This window comes from Triticum urartu, chromosome 6A, assembly GCF_056163025.1.
Source record: "Triticum urartu cultivar PI428250 chromosome 6A, HENAU_Tu73, whole genome shotgun sequence".
Taxonomy (NCBI): domain Eukaryota; kingdom Viridiplantae; phylum Streptophyta; class Magnoliopsida; order Poales; family Poaceae; genus Triticum; species Triticum urartu.
Genome location: NC_141878.1, coordinates 34,164,115 through 34,180,833, shown reverse-complemented (window position 1 = coordinate 34,180,833; position 16,719 = coordinate 34,164,115). Strand labels below are relative to the sequence as shown.

At 47.8% G+C, this 16,719-nt stretch overlaps 1 protein-coding gene and 2 pseudogenes across 1 annotated transcript; 1 reads left to right on the top strand and 2 right to left on the bottom strand.

Annotated features, from left to right (window-relative positions):
* Positions 1–4,404: 4,404 nt before the first annotated feature.
* LOC147963576 (uncharacterized) lies at positions 4,405–7,022 on the bottom strand. The gene is made up of 3 exons (XM_087529622.1): positions 6,666–7,022; positions 6,298–6,561; positions 4,405–4,515 (listed from the first exon to the last, which is right to left on the bottom strand). Exons 1-3 carry the CDS (start codon positions 7,020–7,022, stop codon positions 4,405–4,407), a joined length of 732 nt encoding a protein of 243 aa, XP_087385748.1.
* A 3,514-nt stretch (positions 7,023–10,536) lies between these two features.
* Positions 10,537–14,992, bottom strand: LOC125517184 (BTB/POZ and MATH domain-containing protein 1-like; annotated as a pseudogene).
* LOC125517695 (U6 spliceosomal RNA) lies at positions 14,095–14,186 on the top strand (annotated as a pseudogene).
* Positions 14,993–16,719: the final 1,727 nt, after the last annotated feature.

Here is a 16,719-nt window from a genome sequence, read left to right as displayed (position 1 = left end):
CCAGGCAGGAGGCCTACGCACCACTCGCCCCCTCCATGGCATCTTCAGAGGCGGGGGGAGTTTCCTTCGGAGGGCCGGCCGCTGGGGGCGGCCACGGGCTGGCTGCCGCTTCCCCGGCCAGACCTGCCCCTTTGGCTGGGGCGGCGTCCTTCTCTTCGTCACCACGCGCGGGCATGGGGGTGGCGGGGCAGGAGGTTGCTGGCTCGCCGGTCACCGTTGTGGATGGACTGGGCGACACGACCAGTGTTCCAGCTTCCTCCCCAGTGAGCTGCGCGTGGGCTGCCCCGGGCTCTGCTACTGGTGGGTCGCCCGTGCTCAGGTTGCCGGAGACACCGCCACGTTGTTCTCCTGCTCCGGTGACTGAGACCCGGAGCGCTGCTGTTGGGGGACGGGCAGGAGGCCTTTCCCCTAGCAGAGCTTCTCGAGAGGAGGACATCGCCTTTGGTGGTATCCCGGATCCTGTCTCCCAGGGGAGGCAGATCAACGGGAGGCTGCAGGAGCAGCCGGACGTGGACGACAAACAACTGAGGTGTGCGTTGAGGGCTGCCAAGTTGCATGACGTCGAGACCTCCACTGGTATGTCTGTTATTAAGTCGAATTCCATTTTGCATTTTACTAATGATGAAATCATTCATAATGCAAATCAATTAGGAATTTCACTGGGTAATAATGGTACTGAAATTACCAAGTCGGTTAACGACATTCTTGATTTGGAAGCTGATCGTGCGGCAGATATGATTCGTCACATAGCTGCCGTTAAACCAATGAATGACTCGGAGATAGATGCGCTTGGGGTTAGGGTTCTTGATGGTATGTGTGCCGATCTTGACCCTGCATTTCTAGAGACAGAGGAAGACACCAATCCTGAGATGTCACTTCTTGTAGATGAGCCTTTGGTGCTAGAAGCTGTGAATGAGTGCGGTGATCCGACTGATGGACACCTAAAGCCTAAGAGGGCATGGAGACGAAAGGTTTATCCAGTCTCCGCAGCGCGTAGGAGTGCTAGGATCCGTGCTGCCAAAAAATTTCATGATGAGCTATGAGAGGCATTTTTTGGAACAGCAGAGGTCTTAGAGACTTGGCTAAAAGGACGTTTCTTGCGGATGCTTCTCTTGAACATCATTTAGATTTTATTGCTTTGTCCGAGACTGGAAGAAGCAATTTCACTTCTCAGTTTCTTGCCACTTTGTCCGGGGGGGGGGGGGGGGGTAGAGTTTGATTGGCATTGCCTCCCCCCTCGAGGAAGATCCGGTGGGGTTTTACTTGGGGTTAAGTGCGAAACGTTGGAAGTCCGGAGTGTAGTTTTGGGGGATTTTGCCGTCAAGTTCCGTGTTTGAACTAAGGCAGATGGGTTTGATTGGGCTTTGGTGGCGGTGTACGGAGCTGCGCAACCAGAGCTCAAGCCTGACTTTTTGGCGGATCTGGTTCGTATTTGTCGTAAAGAACAGCTACCCCTCTTAGTGGGGGGGGGGATTTCAACATTATTCGTAGGAGAGAGGAGAAGAATAATGACAATTTTGACGGCCGATGGTCGTTTATGTTCAACACTATTATTGAAAGTTTGGATCTCAGAGAGATAGAGCTTTCGGGTAGGAAATTTACTTGGGCTAATTCGTTACCGGTCCCGACATTTGAGAAACTTGACCGTGTCTTAGCAAGTGTCGAGTGGGAACAGAAGTTTCCTCTGGTAACCGTGCAGGCTTTGACCAAGGGTGTCTCTGACCATACTCCGTTACTAGTCGATTCAGGGGTTCAAACGTTTGTGGGAAACAAAAACATTTTCTCGTTTGAACTTGCCTGGTTTGAAAGAGAAGGTTTCATTGAGTTGTTAGCCCGGGAGTGGGCTATGGACTTAGGAGGAAAGACGCCTACCGAGCGATGGCAATGTAAGATTCGTCATCTCCGAAGGTTCCTTCGAGGATGGGCTAAGCATATGCATGGTATTTATAAGGCGGAGAAGGAGAGACTTCTTCTACTTATTCAAAACCTTGAAGTTAAAGCTGAAACTTCTATCTTAGATTCCAGTGAGTTGGAAACAAAGATAGAGGCAGAGATGCGTCTTAAATAGCTTCTTCGCGAGGAGGAATTGAAATGGGCATTGCGAGCTAAGGTTCGCAAGATAGTACAAGGAGAGGACAATACTCAATTCTTTCATATGATTGCTAATGGGAAGCATCGTAAAAAGAGAATTTTCCAGTTAGAACAAGATGAAGGGACGATAGTTGGTCAAGACAATCTGAAAGTCTATACTACCAATTATTATAAGCAGTTGTTTGGTCCCCCGGAAGAGAATTTTGTATCCTTAGATGAGTCTAGGGTTCAGGATGTTCCTCAACTTGAGACTGCCGAGAATGAGCTCCTAACTGCTCCTTTCTCTGAGAAAGAGGTGTTTGAAGCCATTGCACAGATGGAGAATAATAAGGCTCCAGGACCGGACGGGTTTCCGACGGAGTTCTATAAAAAGTGCTGGCACTTTATTAAGGGTGATTTGTTGCCCATGTTCCACGAGTTTTTTGAGGGGCGGCTTCAGCTGTTTAAGCTAAATTTTGGAACGATAACTCTTCTTCCTAAGAAGACAGGCGCAGTTCGCATTGAGCAGTTCAGACCCATATGTCTGCTTAATGTGAGTTTCAAAATCTTCACCAAGGTCGGGACGAACATACTTACGCAGATTGCGCACTCTGTTGTTCATCCATCCCAGACTGCTTTCATGCCTGATCGAAACATCCTTGAAGGGGTTGTTGTCTTGCATGAAACACTCCATGAACTCCACTCAAAAAAACATGATGGCGTAGTTTTTAAAGTGGACTTTGAAAAAGCATATGATAAAGTTAAATGGCCTTTCCTTCAACAAGCTTTGCGTATGAAAGGTTTTGATCCGGCCTGGAGAAACCAGATTGATTCCTTTACGCAAAAAGGAAGTGTCGGGATTAAAGTGAATGATGACATAGGTCACTATTTCCAGACACACAAGGGGCTTAGGCAAGGAGACCCGATGTCGCCGATCTTGTTTAATATAGTGGCTGATATGCTCACTATCTTAATAGGTAGGGCCAAGGATGCAGGGCAGGTAGGTGGCCTGGTCCCACATCTAGTTGACGGAGGGATTTCCATTCTTCAGTGTGCTGATGATACAATCATCTTTATGGAGCACGACTTGGCGAAAGCAAGAAACATGAAGCTGCTATTATGCATATTTGAACAACTATCTGGCCTCAAAATTAACTTTCACAAGAGTGAATTGTTTTGCTTTGGAAGAGCAAAGGAGGACCAGGATACGTATAAACAATTTTTCGGATGTGAATTGGGTTCCTTACCGTTTACGTACTTAGGTATACCCATTCATCATCGTAAGCTGTCTAACAGTGAGTGGAAATGCATCGAGGATCGCTTTGAAAAGAAACTGAGATGTTGGAAAGGAAAGCTCATGTCATTCGGAGGATGATTGATTCTGATTAATTCGGTCCTTACCAGTATGCCTATGTTTCTCTTATCCTTTTCCCAGGTTCCGGTGGGAGTCAGGAAAATGTTAGATTTCTACCGATCTAGGTTCTTTTGGCAGAATGACGACCTCAAACGAAAGTATAGGCTTGCTAAATGGGATATAATATGTAGGCCGAAGGACCAAGGGGGTCTAGGCATTGAAAATTTGGAAGTTAAAAACATATGCCTCCTTAGCAAATGGCTTTTTAAACTTTCGTCCGACACGGAAGCTACTTGGGCTCAGATTTTGCGTAATAAGTATCTTTATGCTAAAACCCTGGCCCAAGTAAATGTGAGGCCTTCCGACTCACCCTTTTGGAAGGGTTTGATGAGAGTCAAACAGCTCTTTTTCAACAAGTCAAAATTTATTGTCGGGAATGGAGCCACTACGAGATTTTGGGAGGATATGTGGCTTGGGGAGACTCCCCTTGCAATTCAATATCCTACTTTGTACAACATTGTGCGACGTAGAGAAGCCTACGTTGCATCTGTTCTACAATCCACTCCCCTCAATATTAGTTTTCGGAGGACGCTAGTCGGTAATCGTTGGGAGGCTTGGCTCCACCTTGTTAGACGTTTAATGGAGGTTCGGCTGAACCAGCAACCAGATCAATTGCGTTGGAAACTTACTAAGAACGGTGCGTTCTCGGTTAAGTCTATGTATCTGGATGTCATTAACTCTATCATTGTCCCTTCCTCGATTCACGTTTGGAACGTAAAGGTTCCCTTACGCATCAAAGTGTTTATGTGGTTTGTGCATAAACAGGTCATTTTGACTAAGGATAACCTGGCAAAACGCAACTGGATGGGCTCATCTAGGTGTAGCTTTTGCGATAATAATGAAAACATCAAACACCTCTTTCTTGATTGTGCGTTAGCTAAGATTCTGTGGCGGTCAATTCATATTGCGTTTAATATTAATCAGCCCACCTCTATCAACATGTTATTTGGACCATGGCTTGATAGGGTTGATTCCGATACTGCAAGGCACATTCGTGTTGGCGTTTGTGCTTTACTGTGGGCAGTATGGAACTGCAGAAATGATTTAGTTTTTAACAGGGCAACAAACATTCACTTTTTGCAGGTTATCTTCAGGGCCACGGCATCCATCCGTATGTGGTCGCTACTCACTCCGACGGGAGCCAGGGAGCGTTTGGTTACTGCGTCTACCCGATGGGAGATGGTAGCGCGGGATATTTTCAACCGATTTGGATGGCGGCCATGTAATAGGATAGGCATGTAGTGCTCCTATTGTGTTTGCCAGCCGGTTGTGGCTTAGGATTTCAGCTCTCTTGAGCTTTGTTTTTTTATCGCACTTCGATACTTGAAGACCTTGTTACTGGATTCTTTTTTAATAATATGAGCTGTATGCATCTTTCCGATGCAGAGGCTGGGGTAAACCCCCTTTTCGAAAAAAAAAATTTACTGTACTATTTTCTTGACGTGTTCCATTGATAATGCAACTACTCCAGAGGTGGGTCTGAGTGCTAAAAGAGTGTTTAATGCATGCATGATGGTACTTCGGTGAAACTATTTTTCGCTTGATCATGTGCCTTCCTGATTCAAGGCCCATGCTTATGACGTGGATCGAATTTCTGGTGAGAAATTACATGCCAAAGAAAGTGCCACAAAGCTTGAGAACTGAGATGGAGACTGCACGTCGTACACGTCAAAAACAGACCACTTGTGTTGTCACGTCTCCTTTCCAAGTTCTGGAATATAGCAACAGCACAGGTTTGTTCCGCTCTATGTGTGGAGAAGCAGCCTAAACCACTATGAAGGGCATGCCGGACGGTCGATATCGAAACATCAAAATATCAGCTGATGCGCTCATAGTTTGTTTATCCAGTGACGAGTTTACGACTGTTGGATATCTTTCTTTTCCGTTTTCATTTCCGAGTCGAATTTTCTATGCCGATCTTGTCCTCTTCCAGTGTGAGCTGGTTGATAAATATTAAGAAGTCTTATTCTATCCCTCGATTTTGGTTCAACCCAATATCATGGCCTTAATTAAAACAATTTAAAAACAAGAATATATATATGGTGGATTAGATAAGTAGAATTTTTTTTATTTCCTTCATGCAGAATGGGATGCCATGTGCCTGAAGCCACCACCAAGTCAACGGAAATCTTCTTGCAATGGTTCAAGGGGAGTGACAACTTAATATGTAGGGTTTGGAGAGTTAAAAATCAAACTAATCTGATTATGGAATTGATGAATCAAATCAATACTCGAGAAATAATTGAATAGTAACTAGAAGTACTGCATTATCTAATACTCCATCTGTTCCAACTTATAATGCACATACATTTTTTTAAAGTCAAACTTCATAGACTTTGACCAAGTTTGTGAAGAAATTATCTATATAGCTATTAGCTACAGTATCAAATAAAATACAATATAAAAAATATATCTCATGATGTATCTAATGGTATGTATTTTATATTGTAGATGCAAGTATTTTCTCAATAAAATTGGTCAAAGTTTAAAAAGTTTGACTATAAAAAAGTATGCATGCACTATACTGTATTAGGAACTGAGGGAATATTTGATAACACAACTCTTGATGTTTTTTCTTTTTTAGAAAAGAAGGATGACCCCCGGCCTCTGCATCTAGGAGATGCATATAGCCATTTTATTGATTATTCTTGAGGACCTTACAAAGTAGTGCAACAATATGCCTGAATTCGCCATCTTGGCAACATCTGCCGCTACTCCAATCCATATGATGAAGGGGTGCAAGCTGGGCCAAATACCTAGACCTCTCACCTAAGCCTAACATCTAAAGCCGGAGGCCCGACCGAGCCACATACCGGGTCCGGGGCACAAACCGGTCTGACGCACTCACATGTGTCGTCGCCGCCATCTTCCTCTAGTCCATCTTCAGAGCAGATTGAGGTGCCAACCTTGGTATGTGCCTCCGCCATTGACGCCACCTTGACGCCAAACGACGACCTCCACCTACGTGAGTCCATCTCCAAGCAACGGACGCAGATACATGCTAGGATAGGTCCACACCACCGCCGTCGCCCACCACCCACAAGCGCCACCCAGCCCCAAGGTTCCCAAAGCGTCGCCTTCAAGAAGGGAACGGTGCCGTGAGCGCCGTCGCCGCCCAACAAAGTTAGGGCTTTCCCCCGGGAGACCTAGGGGAAGGGAAAGTGAGGGGATCAGTCCATACCGACGCCTCCAAGGAGGGGAACGACGCCCTCAGGCCTCGCCGTTGGCGCGGCCGGCGATGGCCGACCAGAGATTTCTCCCGAACTAGATCCCCGCCACCAGCAGCGCCTCCTGTACAGAACCGACGACCCAAGGAAACGCGGCCCGACGAGGTTGGCCCGCACGCCAAACAGAGGAGGTGGGGAGGCGCCAGATCGCGCGCACCGGCCACCGCAGAAACCGCCGCCTGCCGCCAACGACCACCGGATCCCGCCGCCCGCACGGCTGCTAGCCGGCCGTGCCTTGCCAATGAAGCCGCTGCTCCAGATCCGGGGTTCCCCATGCAGAAGCAGGACAACCGAGACCCCGCCGCCACCATCCTTGGCGAGCTCGGCGGCTGCCTCAGGCGGCGGCGAGGAAGGGAAGAGGAGGAGGGGTGGCTAGGTAGGAGGAGGGAGGAGGAGGGGCTGCTAGGGACGAGGAGGGGCAGCTAGGGTTACTTACTACTGATAGGAGCACGAGTGATTATATTGTCTTATCATTTATGGCATGACCTTTTATTTTCTCTTATTAGGCTTCTCATTTCTTCTAGAGTTGAACCAATTTTCATTTGTTTCATTCAAAAGCAAATGCTTATGATCCAGAATTTCTTCTAGGAATTCACTCTCGCGGAGATGAGGAATTAGGGCATCTCCAGCCGCGCCCCCAGCAGGCCCTCCCCAGGCGATTTTGCCGCGCCGGCGCCGAAAAAAGGCCCCAGTCGCGCCCCCAGAAGCCCGTTTTTCGCCGGCTCAGGCTAAAACTGGTGCCGGCGGACCCAGGCCGAACCCGGCGCCTTGGGGGCGCTTGGGGAGCCGGCACAAGCGAAAAAGGCACGTGGGCCCGCCCTGGAGGCGACCCGAGGGCCTTTTCCCGCCGTTTCTTGACGCTTTTCCCTCGCATCTCTCCCGCTCGCTCGCCTTCGTCCCGCCATTCTCTCCCTTTCTCCCGCCAAACCCCCTCCCGCTCGCCTTCCAGTCGCCGCCATGCCGCCGAAGATGTACGCCATGCCGCGCGCGGCGGCAACCGCGATTGGCGCCGTGGTCCAGCCAAAGAAGAGGAAGCCGAGGGCGCCGCCATCGAAGCCACCGGGCCTGTCGAACGCCGAGTGGAGGGTGGAAGTTCAGCGGCGCGAAGCAGTCACCGCCGATAGGCGGAACAGGGCCATATCCAAGAAGGCCCGCGACAACGCGGCGCGCGCGGCGGCGTCTTCCTCATCGGTCGACCAGGCGGGGATGAATCCACCCGTCGTCAGCCACGCCCAGTACGCGCCCTGGGGACAGCAAGGCGCCGGATCTCCATGGGGTTCATTGTCGCCCGGCTACGCCGACGGCGACGCGCACGGTGGGTTCAACCCAAACGTGACCTTCCCTCATGGTCACCCCGCTACGCGCACGCCCTCGCCCGCCTTCGTCGGCGTGCAGTATCCTCCATACAACTACTCACCGCCGGCCGCCTACGCGTCCACACCGACGCCCCATCTCTACCGCGGACCGCTGCCCGTCTCGCACCTCGGCGACGCCGACGACACAGGAGCCGACATGGACGACATCATCGCGACAGGAACGACCGCGGCCGCCGCATCTCCCGGGTTCGCCATCCAGGACGAGGTAGTGGATCTCAGCGGCGACATGGAGGCCGAGCTCGGCTACGTCTACAACGAGGACGCGCAGGAACCCGAAGAGGAGGAGGACGACGAGGAGGAGGAGCCGGCTCCTGTTCCGACGAAGGGACGCCAGAAGAAAAAGAAGCGGGCGGCTAGGCCAGGCGAGCCGCGCATCAAGTGGACGTCCAAGGAGGAGGAATGCCTCGCCGAAGCATGGAAAGTCGTCTTCCTCCACCCGACCACCGGCGCGAACCAGAGCTTGGAGACGTACTGGGACCGCATCAAGGCCGAGTTCGACGAGCGGAAGCTCGTCGACCCCTACTTCAAAGGCGTCTACATGTAGCGCGGCTCCAAGGCGATGGCGAACCATTGGGGGCGTATCCAGTTGGCGTGCAACAAATGGCATGGAATCGTCGAGGAGGTCACGGCTCGCCCGGAGAGCGGCGCCAGCGTTGAGGATCAGGTACGCACGCCGTTCGGCCGCATATCTTCGTCGACTACGCCCGTCGCCCGCCAACTGTTCTCCCTCCGCGCAGCTGCTGCGTATGTTCGCCATGTATCGGGGCGACAACCAAGACACCGACTTCAAGCACCTCCACATCTACAAGCGCATTGACAAGTGCGAGAAGTGGGCGGAAGTCCGACGTGCCCTCGACAAGGCCAAGGAGACATACAAGCCGGACGCGATGACTCCGGGCGCGTCAGAGGGGCAGCCGGATGGCCACAAATTGGCAAAGAAGGGGAAAAACGCCGACGCGGCAACCGCGCGAGTGCAGGAGTCCATCGAGCATTGCCTCGCCGACGCCCAGGCCCGGGCCGTCCTACGCGAAGAGAAGGCCGAGGCGCGGTGGTCGTCGCTGATGAAGAACAACGCCATCAAGCTCGACCTGCTCCGGACGAATGTCGCCGCGAAGAAGAGGAACACCGACATGGCTTTTCTGATGGGCGGGGCGGACATGCTCCAGAGCAACGACGAGGAGCTCAAGGCGTGGTACCTGGTGCAGCGCGGCCTCATACTACGAGCTGCCGACGGCAATGCCGATGACGCCGACGACGCCCACGACCGCAAGGATTCGAGATGTGTGACGGCAAGGATTCGAGATGTGTTGTATTCCAAGAAAATGCAACTTGAGAAGGTTCACACCGATGACAATGTGGCTGATATGTTGACTAAAGTGGTGACAAGGAAGAAGTTCGAAGTATGCCGCCGGCTCGCTGGCATGGCTGCCGGAAGGCAGTGAGACCCTCCATGATGTCGGGAGGGGGAGTTTGTTGGGCTAAGTCCCTCCACATGGAGGTGTGTTGGCAGCCCAACATCAGCCCATAAGTTCAACACATGTCAGCCGTTGATCTTCGCTGCATCCAACGGTTGAGAGCGCTTCCAAGGGAAGTGAAGCAAGGAGAAAACCCTAGCCACTCCACCCCTTGCTGGTGGTGGCTGCCATTCGTGAGAGTGAGAGAGAGAGCACACAAGAGAAAACACAACCTGAGAGAGGAAGAAGAAGAAGCAGAGGTTCTGTCTAGATTTGTTGCATCTGACTAGACAGTGTTCAAGCTGGTGGTTGGAGGCTCAAACGTGCTTCGATCGACCCCAAACTTGGTGAGCTCGTTCCTTACTTTGAGTACTTCGATCTGGTTAGCTGGTTTGAGGATTGGGTCAGTGGAGCATCAGATTTGAGAGTGATTTTGTCTGCTCTGACTGCTGCAGTTTCAGAACAGAGTAGTTTTGGGAGACGAACAGTTTGGGTAGGCAAACGATGTCCGATTGAGCTGAAATTTGGAGGGGATCTCAAGAACTCGTGTGTCTACTTGTCTGCCAAATTTGGTGCTGTTTGGTTCAGCGGTTTAAGAGCAGTTTGCAAAACACTGGAGGGTACAGAAGCTGTGTAAACTGCTTTGCTGAAATCGTGTCTCTTGTGGCTGTTGTTGCTGTTGCCGGTTGGCAATGTGGAAAGTGTGTTGTAAATCTCTCTAGAGGTTCTAGAGAAGACTTTGTACTCATCATTCTCATAGTGAAGTTGTGTGGACCGGTCGGTCCACAGCCGTGGTTTTTTACTCCTCAAGTTGAGGAGGTTTTTCCACGTTAAATCATGTGTCACATGTGTATGTTGTTTGTGTTATTCCGCTGCTTACCTGTTGATTGAAACTGTCCTCAAAGTGCATCACAAGTGTAGGGGGCTGTGTAGTGTGCATATTTGCCGTATCGGTGAATTTGTGCGGCGCATTGTTGCTGTCCAGCCCCAACACTCTATTCCTCTAAGAGGTGGCCATGACCACCCTCAGTTTCCTGAGCAGCGAGAAAATCGAAGCATGCCTTTTTGAGCCCCTTGCAGTGATTTTGCTCGGCTAGCGCGTCGCGGCAGTGCCCACATGTACGTACTTGCACATCCACTCCTCGCACAATAGCTTCAGCTGCACGGTGACATACCTGTCTGCCGTGACTAGAAGACGCTGACACGTGACCCCGTTGTCTTCCTTGGACGTTTGCGGCAGACGGCCCGTGTACGCGAAGTCGAGCAGCGCCTTGAACACCTCCACCTCCATGCCTTCCATGCGCACCAGGCCGGCGGCGGCAGCGTTGCCCTCCCTCATGGGTCCATAGAGCTCAGCTTCGAACACCGGCGAGCGGGCCCAGCATGCCGCGAGCATGCAGTAGTGCACGGCAATGATCTCAGTGCCGACCTCAAACACCTCGTGGGTGCCCTTGTTGGTCTCGATGAACTTTCCAAGGTTCTGGCGCACGTCGTATGGGAGCACGGAGATAAAGGCGGTCGTGCCGTCCACTGCAAGGTAACCGTGTATGACAGCAATGTCGCACCGGATGCTGAAAGAGTCATTCTTTAGATGCCTCGACTTCTCCAGGACCTCCCTTTTGATGAACTAGCAAAGTGGCCCGCTCGATGTGCGGGCTAGAACTTCAGAAAGTTTATAATAAGCATATTATTTGATTTCTGAAAAAAAAGCAGACCGAAATGTGAATATAAAATATCATTGCTGTAGTTACAAAAACAATACCCAATGAATAGTTGATTTACATTTATGAAGCGCATTTGTACTTTGGGCTAAATGCAACTACATTGAATGTTAAAACTGTTATACAACATCATACGCTGGCACATTTCATTAAACAATATCAAGATACATAGGAGAACATATAGAAGATACATGTCTCCATGAATAGAGCTTCCGAATTAACTTACATAGAACATATCACGTGTGAATAGTGTGTCATGTATATATCCTTACATGAAAACATTGAAAGTTTAGTAGCAAAATATATCATCTATCAAGAAAAATTGCTACTTCTTGTGAGATCGTATTGCCATGCAATTTTCCTCTTCCAGCTGATGTATAAGAAGCTCTAAAAGACTTACTGTTTCTCTATCACCACTACTTTCAATTCTACATCCCTATTGGAACGAGCACCACTTCGATCCATGTCTTGCTGAAACACTTATATTGTCAAACCAAACTTGTTCTCATGTCACTATTCAGTTCATAATGTATTCCTATATTATAAGGTATTTAGAAAAATCTTTTGATGTAAATACATCCAAGATGGTGTGTATTCATTAAGGCTGAAGTCAATACAAATGGGAGGGATCATATTACATTCCAAGACGACACGCTCGTCTCGTAGACTGCATAGTTAAAACAAATGACACCAAAATTTACAAATAAATAATGCACTCAGTAAGGGAGAAAAGTGCTTTTCCACATACAAAATAATTTTCTGAAAGCTACAGTAGTAAAATTTTCTATATAGGTTGCAGTGGGAAAGGTGAAGCGAAGCAAATATTAGAATATAATCTTTGATGGTTGACGCCCATTTATCTCATGTCCCTGTGCTGCCATGCAACTGAGAGCTGAAATCTTTCAAGTGCGACACCAAGATAAATTACCAACGCCAGGCATATTAAAAGTATATCCCGCAAAATTTTAGACAAAAATTTTGATAATGGCAATGTAAACAACTGTGCAGTTTATTCTATTTGAAGGAATGGATGAAGCCTATAATATCTCACGTATCAGCATGAAAAGTCGGATAGAATTGTGACATGAACTCCACACACTTGTGTAGGTTTATTTAAAGCTTCCAATGCAGATCATGCAAATGAAATTATCATGTCCATCCGTTGAAAAGTAGGGAAATAGAAATGAAATTAGTAATGTTACAAGGATAAAATTGATCATAAAATATATTCCTGAAAAAAAGGTACCTAGCTACCGTGCAATTATATCAGCACTTTCCTTCCTTCTCATAAACAGAAGAGAGAGAGATATAGCATTCATATGTATATATACTGACTGCTTGCTTGAAAATTTATATCAGAGATGCTCCCTTTCTTCCATGTGAACTAATAATGTACACCGTCAACATGAATATCAAGGTCTCTAGTTCAGTATTCAACTTAAGCACCATAAATTTATTTATTATTTGCATGGCGACACAGTAGGTAGGTCAGTATGTTTTGAAGTGTTGGGTGGAATGTATGGCCAGGAGCGTTTTTATCCTCGGTGTGGCTGGTTGGGTCGTGTGCAACATACGACCTGAGAGTATGACACAAACTATCAAGCAGTATGTACAGCGTTCAGGTGCTTGTGTCCTCACGTCACTAAAATTCCCTTACATACACGTGCATGTACACTACACATCTCATGTTGGCCTGTTTTTCAAAAAAAAAATCTGAATCCATGAAATCATTAATTGACCGGTAAAAAGAGAGAGAAAACATGTGTATCCAAGCCACTGGAGCGTCTACACATGCAGCCATACTGGATCGGTGTCCACGTACTCCAGCCATGCGGGGTGCATGCTGCAATTGTCCTCCTCAACCTCTACGGCTGCATATGTTTCCAAATATTTTAGGCGGCGGTCTGCCCTTTTTTTTTGCAGGCGGCAGTCTGCATCTTTGATAACTTCACACTAAAATAAACTAAGTAGAGGTGGGTTTATACCTGATTTTGCATCCAGTGAACTGTCAACACAGTCGACTCACGCTGGTTTGATAGATACATGAGAAAGGAAGCAAGATTGTTACCCGCCTTGGAGAGTGCTCTACTTGCTTAAAACCCGAGCTTTCTGCAAGGACAATTGTAGCCTTAGCCAAATGACATGATCGTTCCCTGTGCTAGCTAATAGAAATTGGATAATGATTGAGAAGTTTTTACTACATACAATGATTGAAAGACTGAGAATAACCAATCCATGTATTCTTGCTGAGACAAAATAATGTGAACAATTACCTCATGGAACACTTGCAACTTTATCTTGATGAGACTGCACGTACACGGATAGGCAGTCCTTAGGCAATTGAGGAAAAACTAAACATGAATGTATCCAATAAGCAATTACCTTGGGAACAGGGAGGCTGCAAGGTCATAGTGGATCCTATTCACTACCCGTGATCAATCATGAGCCATACCTGTAACTTAGGCAATGAAGGAAGAACTATTCCCAAATCTCTTTGTCAGATCATCTGCAAAGTTCCAGCCTGCCATGGATCCTGCAGCCCATCGCATGATGTTGCTCTTCCCCCCTTCCTCTGCATCATGCTTTCTTCCTTCTATAGTCCCTGCTACCTTGCCAGACTGCCAGGCGACCTTCTGTAGTCTATGGATAGTCTATGGAGCGGGAGCTACGTGACATCTTCACATCACAACAGCGGCAGCGGCGGCGGCAGTAGAAGGTCGCAGGGCAACCTCCACGTTTATGTTTTCCAAGCCCATGAAACAATTTTTTTTACCTATACAGGATAATTCAAGGATATATATTTTTGTAATGCAATGAAAAGAGGATGGCAGTGTCCCTTCGGGGACATCCGATAAAATTGTAACGATACAGAGAAGATTAGCATGGCCATGACATGCATAAATCGAGAAAAGAGGATGGCAGTGGTGGGTAATTTCTTCCGCTTTGATGTGGATCTGACGGTTATGGTTATCTTTTTTACCTAATTCCTTGTATGCGGGGCAAGAGGGAAGGACAGCAATAGAGATTGAGATATTAGACGGGAATAGGTGCAGTGTTTTTTTTGTTAAACCAAGGCCCATTTCCATGTAAGTAATGGCAATGGTGGGTAATTTTAATCACTTAAATCGAATGGCTATTAATCGTTAATCCACTAAATAGATGGTTAGATTTTTCTAATTATTGTGGGAATTTTAATCTAATTCTCTTTTTTGTGGTTAACCCGTCAATTACTTTTAATCACTTAAATCGAATGGCTATTAATCATTAATCCACCAAATAGATGGTTAGATTTTTCTCATTATTGTGGGAATTTTAATCTAATTCTCTTTTTTGTGGTTAACCCGTCAATTACTTTTTATATATAAATAGATTTCTCATACTGCCTGCACTTCTGGGAGGTGAATTCGTCCACCGATGCCAGCACCAGTGACGCCGCCTGCTCAGCCTCCTCCTCCTCGCCGGCGAAACAAATTTCAACTTGGGCCTTCACCGCAGCAGGGACATCTTCGTCTAGCTCGAGGGAGAAGGACACGTAATCCGCGACCTCCGAGCGTACACCGTTGGGGAAGTAGTAGATGCGCCAGCGGTGGCTACCAACTGTGAAGGGAAGAGAACCTATCCGCTCTCCGGTAGGGACGCCCTTGGTACGGGAGTAGTCGCGGATCGTGAGAAAGTGGTACCCTTCCGTTGTGTCCGCGGCGATGGAGGATGCAGACCCCGACAGCGACATTTTCGGCCTACTCCTCGGGATCGGGTGCTCGCAACTCGATCTCGCTGATGAGACGGGGCGTCGTTTGCTGCTGCTGGTCCTGCTTTGGGCGAGGGTTTTTGCGCAGGGCGGCGGTGAACGAAACAACTATGACGTAATCTTTGTGACTAGGTTTGTTCTTCCTATATCTTTGAATTGATTGAGATGGAACCTGCGTTGGGCTAGAGGTAGTACCGCCGTACGTGTCCTATTATATATGAGAGTCCGGTTATGTCGGTGTCTAAGTCGGTTTAGGTTAGCTAGCTTATATAGGAATTTGTATCCGAGAAGGATAGCTACCGTAGTTTTTCTTGTTATTTTTGGGGTCGCGCTAACTGCCACACGTGTGGTGCGAAGGGAGACGCACCACACATCTCTAATGTAAATAGATTGTCATCTCATCGCATGCATGTAGGAATATTTTTGGATTTTCAATTTTTAAAATGTTTTATCTCTTAAACGAAAAATCCGATTGAAAATCCGTTTTCACCATTAAATCCCTCGCGATGAGATCTTCGAAACTAGATCCCATGTTGATATGTTTTGATGAAATTTTTTTGGATTAAAAGTTGCCATGTCCATTACATAAGAATTGCCATGATGTTTATACTGAAGTTGCCATAATATATTTCGGCTATTTTCTTCTACATTTAAAAGTAAGTTTTGAAATTTATAAAACGGGGAATTAAGAAACTAGACTTGCCATGAACCATAAACTAAAATTGCCATGATACATGCACGTAAAATTGCTATGGTTCATACAAAAAATAATTTTCATGGTCAAAGTACTGGAGTTGCCATCATCAAAATACTAAAATTGCCATGATCTACAAACTAAAATTGCCACATGGCAACTTTAGTTTAAGCCATATGGCAACTGCAGTGAAAACATCGTGGCAACTTCTGGCAAAAAAAAATTCGTCGAAACATATCAACATGGGGTCTAGTTTTGAAGATCTCGTCGAGACGGATTTAATGGTGAAAACGGATTTTTAGTTCGTTTTTTATTTAGGAGATATAACATTTTTAAGCCGAAAACCAAAAAAAATTCTGCTGATGTCATCTATTCATACGTGGCAAAATGAGTGGTGATGGAGGCGTGTGGGCGATATGCAAACGCCCACACGTGTGGGCGTTAACATTTCCGTATTTTTGTGGGTAAAGTGTTAGCCTAGATAATCTCATTGCATGCAACGTATTTAGTTCTTTTCTGTTTTGTAATAAACGCATGCATGGGCATGCAGGTAGTGGAGAGCTGCGCCTCTCCATAGTTTGTTATCCTCCTGATCGTGGCCTTTAACTGATCCCGTCGCTGGATGGAGCGACAGAAGCGGATCACAGCAGCCAGGCCAGGAGGTAGTTAGACCAGTCTTTGTAATTTGCTTAAGACGTGAAATACAGAACAGAAAAGCTGCGCAAGTTTGGCAGTGAAAAACCTCGAGTGGTCTTCCTCTCCAGCGACCTCTTTCTCTCTCTGATCCGTTCGGTCGGCAACAACAATTGGCATCAAAGCTGTGGTGTTCGATCCCTGCTCCGGTGGTCGGCGGTGTCTGATCCGCGGCGGCCATGTCCGACACCGACCCAGAGAAGAACAGTAAGGGCGGGACGAAATCGCCGCCGAAGACGCCACTGCCCACGGCGCCATTGGCGCGACGAGCTGCGCGTCATCGAGCGAGTCGTGCGGGAGAGCGAGACCTCTACATCATCAA